The sequence below is a fragment of the Clinocottus analis genome, unplaced genomic scaffold (assembly GCF_023055335.1).
Source record: "Clinocottus analis isolate CAN_PGR_092001 unplaced genomic scaffold, fCliAna1.0.p SCAF_4, whole genome shotgun sequence".
Taxonomy (NCBI): domain Eukaryota; kingdom Metazoa; phylum Chordata; class Actinopteri; order Perciformes; family Cottidae; genus Clinocottus; species Clinocottus analis.
The window spans coordinates 3790872-3800801 of record NW_027176153.1 but is presented as its reverse complement, the minus strand read 5'-3'; the positions used below and the strand labels follow the sequence as shown (position 1 = coordinate 3800801).

The 9930-nt window shown below is 44.6% G+C and overlaps 1 protein-coding gene across 1 annotated transcript in view; it reads right to left on the bottom strand.

The window, feature by feature from the left end:
- Nucleotides 1-222: 222 nt before the first annotated feature.
- si:ch211-180f4.1 (uncharacterized protein LOC100144405 homolog) overlaps nucleotides 223-9930 on the bottom strand; it is a 12462-nt gene continuing 2754 nt past the window's right edge. Inside the window, exons 2-13 of the mRNA XM_068596866.1 lie at nucleotides 9542-9700; nucleotides 9317-9462; nucleotides 9132-9233; nucleotides 8359-8543; nucleotides 7227-7469; nucleotides 7014-7136; nucleotides 6588-6710; nucleotides 6010-6439; nucleotides 5762-5894; nucleotides 5486-5676; nucleotides 5187-5345; nucleotides 223-4514 (exon numbers count right to left, since the gene is read on the bottom strand). Coding sequence (XP_068452967.1) covers nucleotides 4029-4514; nucleotides 5187-5345; nucleotides 5486-5676; nucleotides 5762-5894; nucleotides 6010-6439; nucleotides 6588-6710; nucleotides 7014-7136; nucleotides 7227-7469; nucleotides 8359-8543; nucleotides 9132-9233; nucleotides 9317-9462; nucleotides 9542-9623 — 2403 coding nt within the window. The 5' untranslated portion in view covers nucleotides 9624-9700 and the 3' untranslated portion in view covers nucleotides 223-4028. The remainder of the gene's footprint in view (nucleotides 4515-5186; nucleotides 5346-5485; nucleotides 5677-5761; nucleotides 5895-6009; nucleotides 6440-6587; nucleotides 6711-7013; nucleotides 7137-7226; nucleotides 7470-8358; nucleotides 8544-9131; nucleotides 9234-9316; nucleotides 9463-9541; nucleotides 9701-9930) is intronic.

Genomic DNA, 9930 nt, shown 5'->3' with positions numbered 1-9930 from the left:
GTTTGAGAACCACTGTTAATTTATGAAAAAGTTACTCCCTAAATACATCCGCACGTTACAGGGTTACAGGAATCTTATCTCATCAGGGCTGTAAAATAATGAATAAATAATGAATGTACCAGTACGCCTGGATATTATAAAATATTATAAATCATATACATGAGACAGGAATCAGACACCAGGCTGTGGAGTGACAAAGTGTGTATTTATAGTATCCTCACACACACACACACACACACACACACACACACACACACACACACACACACACACACACACACACACACGCACACAAACATACACACACACACACACACGCACACACATCTTCAGTTACAGTTGGTGCTCAGTGTCGAGTAGTAGTATTAATAATAATAATAATAATAATAACAACATTATAATCAATAGTTGTCTTCAAATATAGAGTCATACACTTTATACAAAATACCCTGCATATTACTGTGACGTGTGATGTCATCGTGGTTCTCACTCTGAACTCTGAAGGTTTTTTTTTTTTTTAATTTACGATGATTTAATTTCTCCAGAATTCAAAGTGACGTCTTCAAACATCTGTTTTTGTCCAAAGATCCAATTTACTGAGATATAAAAGAGTGGCGAGACATCTTCATAACAGAATATGATGTAAATATGTACAGATTATATCTTTAAAATAAATATGTAAAGATTATGATTTCTAAAGTAAACATGTAGAGATTATAATCCCTACAATAAATATGTACAGATTATATCCCTAAAATAAACCTGTAGAGATTATAATCTCTCAAATAAACATGTAGACATTGTAATCTCTAAACATGTTGATTACAATCTCTAAAATAAATATTTAGAGATTATAATCTCTAAAATGAACCTGTAGAGACTATGATTTCTTCACGTGTCATTTATAATCTCTAAAATAAATAGGTAGAGAATATAATCTCTAAACATGTAGAGATTATAATTTCTAAAACAAATATGTGAAGATTATAATCTCTAAACATGTAGATCAAAATCCCGAGAATGATCAGAGCTTTGGGTGCTTGTTCCTGAAGAGTTTCGGTTGACGGAAAGTTGAGGAATATTTGGTTGAAAGTGTAAAGGACGAACCTGCAAACTGAGGAATCAACTCATTGAATCATCACAACTGTTTGTAGTTTTCTGATGATGATTTCTTTGGCGTTTCTGTTATTGATTATTGATCATATCTCATAACTCAACCAACAGTTTGCAGATCGTTACACAGTCGTGGTTTAATACAAACAGTCCTAAATTTGAGTGCAAAGTCATGCAGCACCAGCTCCACCTTTACTTCTACCTTTACCTCCATCTTTACTTCTGTCGTTACCTCCTTCATGCCCTTTACCTCCACCTTTACATATGTTACCCTTAACCTCCATTATCTTTACATATGTTACCCTTTACCTCCATTATCTTTACATGTTACCCTTTACCTCATTTATCTTTACATATGTTACCCTTTACCTCCTTTATCTTTACATATGTTACCCTTTACCTCCATTATCTTTACATATGTTACCCTTTACCTCCACCTTTACATATGTTACCCTTTACCTCCTTTATCTTTACATATGTTACCCTTTACCTCCATTATCTTTACATGTTACCCTTTACCTCATTTATCTTTAAATATGTTACCCTTTACCTCTTTTATCTTGACATATATGTTTCCCTTTACCTCCTTTATCTTTACATATATTACCCTTTTCCTCCACCTTTACCTCTATCTTACCCTTTACCTCTAATGTTTCCTCTATCTTACCCTTTACCTCTAATCTTTCCTTTATCTTACCCTTTACATATTTATATGACCCTTTTTCTCTACCTTACCCTTTACCTCCACCTTTAACTTCACATATATCTTACCCTTTAGCGCCACCTTTTCCTGTAATTTACCTGCACCCTAACCTTTACCTACCTCGTTACCTCTATCTTAACCTTTACGAACACCTTACCCTCTAACTCTATACCTCTATCTTACCTTTTACCTCCACCTTTTCATCTATTTTACCTTTTATCTACACCTTTAGATATATCTTACCCTTTACTTACACCTTGTGCCTCCACCTTTACCTCTATCTTTATCTACATCCCCATATCAACCTTTACTTCTACCTTAACCTCGACCTTTACCTCCACTTCCCCCTTCAGTGCAGAGGAACTCGTTGTTCCAGGATATAAAACATTAAACATTGGTGAACAAACATGTGCAGGAGGTGTGGATGAAGCAGCTTCCCCATGACTCCATCGTGCTGCTGGGTGGATGCGGGGTGACCGTGACGACCACCGTGTACTGTTGCACAACAGGTATACTAAAATAAAACCGTGACGCGTTCATACTGCGCTGATGAAGACCAGGAAGTCAGCGGACGTTTGTTGATGACTAAAGGTCCCGAATTCAGACGAGAAGTTTGATTGTTTTGTTTCGAAAGTGAAACTAACTGTTTCTCCTCAAGGGTTTTGGTTAAGATATAACAGAATTTAACATGAAATTATTAGTTTCAAATGATTTTTTTAAACAAAATCATTCCTAAATGATGATTGTAGAAAATAAAGTAATGCCGTAACAATGTTATTAATTGTTTTTTGTTATTATTTGTTATCAAGTCTTCTAAACTTCTTGTTTCCAGATGACTGAACCATATTCTATTATGTTCATTAGGAAACTCTTTCAAACACATTAATAACAATGAGAATTGAAATCAAAGAGTTTTAGTAAAAAACTAATAGTTTGGTTTAAGTATATTTGTTTAACTGTCTCTCCTCCAGCAGGGAACGTGTTATTGTAAGAAGAATATTTGTATATTCATACACGGATATTTGAATATTCATACACACGTATATGCATAAAGGTTGAACTGTGTTTTGTTTTACTTGTTTGTTACAAACTAAAAGTAAAACTTTATTCAACATCTTCTTCTTGAAATAGCACTGAAACGTTGAATTCGGGACCTTTAAGCACTCTGCGACCTTCAAATGACCTTTAGCGCTTCAGTGCTGCATTCATGGTCACCAGATAAAACACGATGATTAGAGTCCAGCTACCGTTGGAGGGAAGAGGACCGAGGAGACACGGTTTCACGGACCGATACCTACAGCTTGAAACACATCTCAGTAAAACAAGTCCAACTCTTAAAGTCTCAGAAATCTAAAGATTAACTCAAACCCGGAGAGAAACATCCTGGTGTTTTTTATGTTTCAGCCTATTATATGTACCAAAAGTAACTATTTTTAGACAGAAATTTTGAAAGATTTCTTCTTTTTTTTTAATGAAACTACTGGCTTGATTTTGTTTTGTGGAAAGAATTCATGACATTTGATTGAAATCACAAATCATTTTTTTTACTTTTCACACGCCAGAAAAGTAGAAAAGCAGAAATCTGCCTTCTAGTATTTACATGTCATTCTTCAAATGTGTTATATTTGTTGACTAAGTGCTTTACAGAGAAAAGTATCCTAAAGCTGCGTGATTACAAGAAAACTAAAACTATTGAAATTCAAAAGTGAATTTGAAAACTCATTAATCTGATACTTAATCTGTAACGACAATAAAAACACCAGGATGCTCCCATGAGTGGATCCTAATGTTGGTGTTCGGTTGAGTTCTCTGCACTCTGTGTTTCTCTTCTTCCCTTTCTCGTCCACACCGTGGACGTTAGTCTCTCAGCGAGTCATGTGACTCCTCTTCCTCTCTTTGCTGGTGACTTTCCTTCCTCAAAGTCCAGCCGTTCCCTCCTCGTGCTGGTCCCTCCTCCTGCTGGTCCCTCCTCCAGCCGGTCCCTCCTCCTGCTCTTCCGTCCTCCAGCCGGTCCCTCCTCCTGCTGGTCCCTCCTCCAACCGGTCCCTCCTCCTGCTGGTCCCTCCTCCAGCCGGTCCCTCCTCCTGCTGGTCCCTCCTCCAACCGGTCCCTCCTCCTGCTGGTCCCTCCTCCAGCCGGTCCCTCCTCCTGCTGGTCCCTCTTCCACCTGGTCCCTCCTCCTGCTGGTCCCTCTTCCAGCCGGTCCCTCCTGCTACCACATGTAGGTTTTGGTGGTGTCGATTTGACTCCCCCCCGCCTCTCTCTCCTCCTTGTCCTCCTTGTCCTTCTCGGCCTCGCTCTCCCACAGGGTGATGAGCGGCGGGTCCAGCTCGCTCAGCGGGATGGAGGTGGCGTGCTGCATGTACTTCTTCAGCGAGTGTCCGCAGGACTTGTGCTGCTGCACCCGGCGGCCCATGTAGACCACCAGCAGCGCCATGATGGACAGCGCGAACATGGAGCCCATGACGGCCGCCAGCGCCACGTTGCTGCGCCGCGACGCCACCAGCTCCACCGAGAAGCCCGCCTCCTTCGTGGTCACGTTCAGGCAGGACATGTGGACGGGGGAGGGGGAGGCGGCTGAGGGGCCGGGGGAGGAGCCGGGGGAGGAGGGAGGAGAGGAGTAGACGGTAAGGCAGACATGGTACTCTGTGGCGGGAAGGAGGTGGGTGAGATTATACTCCTGAACATCCACAGGGACCTGGTGAGACGGGGAGGAGGAGGTGGGGGGAAAGTTACTATAGAGAGATGGATCGATGACATCACTTTCTGTCTAGCCTCTGTTCCATGAGCTTATCTGTCATTCAGAAAAAGACCTTATAGAATCACGACTGGGTTCTAGACCTTATAGAATCACTACTGGGTTCTAGACCTTATAGAATCACTACTGGGTTCTAGACCTTATAGAATCACTACTGGGTTCTAGACCTTATAGAATCACTACTGGGTTCTAGACCTTATGGAATCACTACTGGGTTCTAGACCTTATGGAATCACTACTGGGTTCTAGACCTTATAGAATCACTACTGGGTTCTAGACCTTATGGAATCACTACTGGGTTCTAGACCTTATAAAATCATGACTAGGTCTAGACCCTGTAGAATCACTACTGGGATCCCTCAGGGTTCAGTTCTAGGTCCACTCCTCTCTTCTCATGACACCAGGTCTCTTGGCTCTGTTGTTCTGTTATTATTTCCCATCACAGCGTTGCAGACGACAGTCAGATGGTCTCTAAACCCAGAACGGGTCTTTGCTGGTCTGGCTAGCATCTCGGGATTTGTATATCTGCATTGAACCAGAACCAGAACCTAACCTAAACAGCCTGACCTGCTCTCCATGACTCAGTTACGTTTCAAGTGTGTGTAAGTTCACCTTAGCGGTGTAGCTGATCTGAGGGTTGTCAATATGCACGGTGGCGCTGGTCCAGCGGGTCACAGGAAAGAGGGCGTCCTGCTGGTTTTGACCCACAGACGAAGGTCTTCCACTGGGAAACAACTTCCACTCCAACACCACCGACTGGGCGTGCACCACCTGCAGACGAAGCAGAAAACAACCGTAAATCAGTTTCCTGGATCAGTAATGAGTCTTAATGACTATTTTATATGAATGTAATAATAATAATGTGGTAATAAAACTGATGATGAAGAAAAATAAAAAAACAGAGCTGGTACCTTGGCCAGCACCATCAAAGAGGCTGCAGTGCCGGACGAGTTCCCCAACCAGGGCTGTTCTCTGCTGGGCTCACCCCCCCACCGGATCCCCCATCCGGACCACGAGTCCGCAGACCCCCGAGGGTCCACGAACACGGAGACACTCTTTGTGTCGGCGCCCTCCATGTTCCACGCTACACAGGTATACACACCTGAGAGAAACGGATGCTAAGTGATCCATTTATATATGTATGTATATATATTTAGGCCGGATGTGAACCAGCGTCTCAGACTGACCTGCGTCTGACGGCTCGGCGTGTTCGATCACTAGCGCTCCGGGCTCCGACACACGGTGCTTCTTCTTCTTCCTGCTGCTCAGGCCACGCCCCTCCTCTGATACGATTGGTGCAGCCATCGCCTCCGAGCTCACCTGACCAGGTGAGGGGGAAACAGAGAAGTCACTCGGCTTTAGTCGTCTAGAACAATGTCTAAGCAGTGAGAACACACACACACACACACACCAACAGGGAGAACACTACGCCCACCTTGTCTCCAGTGGGGGTAACCCAGTAAAACTGGGGGGCGGGGTCAGCGTCTGCCCAGCACTCCAGTGTGATTGGCCGCCCGGCGGTGACGTTCATGGTGGGCAGGAAGGCGTGAGGAGAGATGTGCGGCAGGCAGCTGTTGGCCCCGCCGCCGCCGCCTCCGGCCCCGCCCCATCCGGCGCCCACCACCTCCTGCAGCTCCCGGCCAATCAGGTGAGGCGGGGAGGAACAGACAGTGATGGCGGACTCCAGCATCTTCAGTTGCGACTGGTTGCCCAGGTGAGGCCCCCAGGAGGTGAGACAGTCACACCGCAGGGGGTTGGAGTGGAGAGACACCTCCTCCAGAGACGGGAGGGAGGACAGGAGGTCTCCGGAGAGGAAGCTCAGCTGGTTACTGTGGAGCAGGAGAGTCCGGAGGGAGGACAGCTCACTGAGGACACAAGGAGAGGAAAAAAGGAGAGGAGGGAGGAAGTTTGCAAAAAAACATAAAAGAAGAAGGTTAGTTTTAGAATTTTCAGACAGACGGACAAACAGACAGACAGACAGACAGACAGACAGACAGACAGACAGACAGGCACCTGAAGGCCTGTGGGTCGATGTAAGAAAGCCTCGGGTTGCTGCAAAGTTCCAGTTTAGCAATTTCTGGAAGGTTCTTGAAAGCTGCTCGCTCCACCATCAACAGCTCCTCCATGTTGTTCAGACTGAAACATGAACATAATTATTATGATCATAATAAAATCATTATCTCTTATAAATATGATCTATTTATATGGTTATTATTATTGTAAATATGATTTAATAATATGGTTATTATTATTAATAAAAAGTCAACACTGATTAAATAAAAAACATTTTAAACTAGTCTAAAATGACCTATGAATTAGTGTTATATTAATTAATGTTATTTAATGAAGTAAACTTCATTATTTGTCTCTGTCCTCATTAAAGATTTCTTATGATTGATTACTTGAATTAATATCAGATCAATACGCTCTCAGGCTCACCTGAGCTCCTCCAGGTGCTGAAGGTTCTGGAAATCTCCCTGCTGGACTCGGCTGATCGGGTTCCTGTTCAGGTCCAGGAACTTTAGGTTCGGTAGCATGCTCAGTGCGTCCCGAGGAACAGACCTACCAAAAGAGAGACAGTTCTATCAGTGTTACGTTGAGGGACCGGTCGTAGGAACCCGAGTCTCCAGCGGTGGCAACGCTTGGACTCACCTGAGCCGGTTGTCGTAGAAGGAGAGACTTTCCAGGTAGTCGAGGCCCAGGAACGCAGCGGAGGGGACGGAGGCCAGACCCATCCCAGCCAGAACCAGGCTGTGGAGGCGGGACAGAGGTAGAAAGTTCCTCTCCTCCAGACCCAGGATAGGGTTCTCCCCGATCATCAGGATCTCCAGGGACGGCAGGGACTCGAACCAGCGGCTGTCGAGGGCCACCAGCCGGTTGGAGTTTAGGTGGAGCCTACAGGACATAGCAGAAGACAGAACACCCATTCCGGAATCTGTATTCCTTTGGTTGGTTTCTCTGGTCATCTAAGAGGTTCTAATGGTTCTTTGGGGGTTCTAATGAGCAGTCAAGATGTTCTATGTGACCTAAAGGTCATCCTTTAAGCAACTGGGGATGATCTGGGGTTCTGTAAGAGGTTGCATATCGAGGGGGATCTAAAGGTCCTTCAGCTCTTTAGGGTCCTATAGGTAGTTCTTCTGGTCAACTAGGAGGTTCTAGTGCTTCTTTGAGGGTTCTAACAAGCATTCAAGAGGTTCCATGTGACCTGGAAGTCATCTTTTAAGCAACTGATTATGATCTGGGGTCCTGTAAGAGGTTGCATATCGAAGTGGATCTAAGGGTCCTTAAGCTCTCTGTGGTCCCTCTGCTCATTTAAGAGGTTTTAGTGGTACCTAAAGGACACCAGGTGGTTCTAGTGGATGTTAAGGTTGATTTAAAGATTTTAAAGTGGTAGGAGGAGGTTTTAGGGGTAATTTAGATAGTTCTAGTGACATTTTAGGACATATTGGAACATGAGTACCTTTTGGTCGTGCCAGTGGTCACTTAGGTGGGTCCTTCAGGGGGTTTTATGGATTATTTAAATAGTTCATATGGTCTTTTAGGAGGTCCTAGTGGTCACTGAAGAAGTTGTGGAGGTTCTGTAATTGGTACTAGTGCTCATTTGTGAGGTTTAGGTGGCTTTAATGTTCTTAAAGTGGTTCATGTGGTTATTTAGAAAACTCTAAGGTTCCCAAAGGGGATTTTGTGGTCACTGTCTAGGGATCATTTAGGTGGTTCTAGTCGTCACAAAGGAGGTTCTACATCTCCTTTAAAAATGTTATAAGGTCAAAGAAGAAGATGTTACCGCAGCAGGTTGGTAAGTCCAGCGAAGGCTTTTGGTCCTATAGAGGAGATGCGGTTGTGGTTCATGTAGAGCTCTTCCAGACTGGAAAGATTCCTCAGACTGAAGTCTTCCAACTCTTCAATGTGGTTCTCCTCCAGGTACAGAGTCACCAACCGGCCCAGAGAGGACAACCCCATAGAACTCACCTGGCACAGAGAGACACAGTTCTTTATGGAGCTTTGAGCATCAAGGCATCACTGTTTCACACATGTTATGTGGATGAGAACATGGAGGAGAACAAGGAGGATAAAGTGGACAATAACAGGTAAAATAAAATGGACAACGTGGAGAACGTGGTGGAAAACAAGGAGGGGAAAGGGGATGAGAATGAGGACGAAATATCAAGGAGAACATGAGGAGAACATGAAGTAGAACATGGAGGAGCTTGAGGAGGAGAAAGTGGACAATAACCTGGAAGAGAACATGGGGGATAACAGTGAGGAGAACATTGGGCAGAACATGCAGGAAAACATGCGGAAGAAGATTGAGGAGAACAAGGAGAACGTGGTGGAAAACATGGAGGGGAAAAGGGAGGACAACATGGAGAACATGGCGGAGAACGAGGAGGAGAACATGGAGAAGAATGTGGTGGAGAATGTGGAAGAGAACAAGCAGGAGAAAGTGGACAATAACATGGAGGAAAACATGGAGAACGTGGAGGAGAACATGAAGGAAAACATTGGAGAGAACATGGGGAAGAACATTAAGGAGAACATGCAGGAGACTTGTGTTACCTGGGTGAAGTGGTTCTGGGACAGGTCCAGTTCTGTCAGGTTGGTCAGGCGCTGGAGCTCAGTGTTGATGGAGGAGATGTTGTTACTCTGCAGCAGCAGAACCTGAACACATCGACGCATTGAGGAACGTTGTTATGATCAATATCATAATTATCGTCATTGTCATTGTTACAGTGATCGGTCACCTGAGTGTCGGAGGAGACGTTGGCAGGTACTCGGTGCAGGTGCAGCTCGTTGCAGTCCACGGTTCTGGCCTGGTGGTACACAGACTGCGGTGTGTACCAGGGTCTGGTCTCACACACACACTGCAGAGGACACAGCACAGCGCCACCTGCAGGACAAACACACACAGCTCAGTATCCGCTTCCACCTTCACCTGTCCGTCCGAGGGCTACCGAATGGCTCTTTACCCTGACTGGCCCCGCCCACTCCAGTACACACTGACGATGTCACCACGCAGAGGAGGAGGGCGAAGAAGACCACAAATCCCATGGTGCACTGGGGGCGCAGCAGAGATGAAGTGTTGGTTTAACTTCCCGTAGAAGGTCAGAGGCGGGTCACATCTACAGCTGGATGAAAACAAACAGGAAGTGGTGTCATTGAGTGACCTTGATCTCACAACACAAATTCACACTTTTTCTATCAGTTTGTAAAATTATATTCGGGTAAGTTCAGAATCAGTTCACTTTTACATTTTGGATCAATTTCAGTAAAGTTGAAACAACTAAACTACTCAGTTAGGTCTGGACAACTTAACCCCTTAACCTCCACTTCCTGTGTGAGCTTCAGAGGTCTTTAT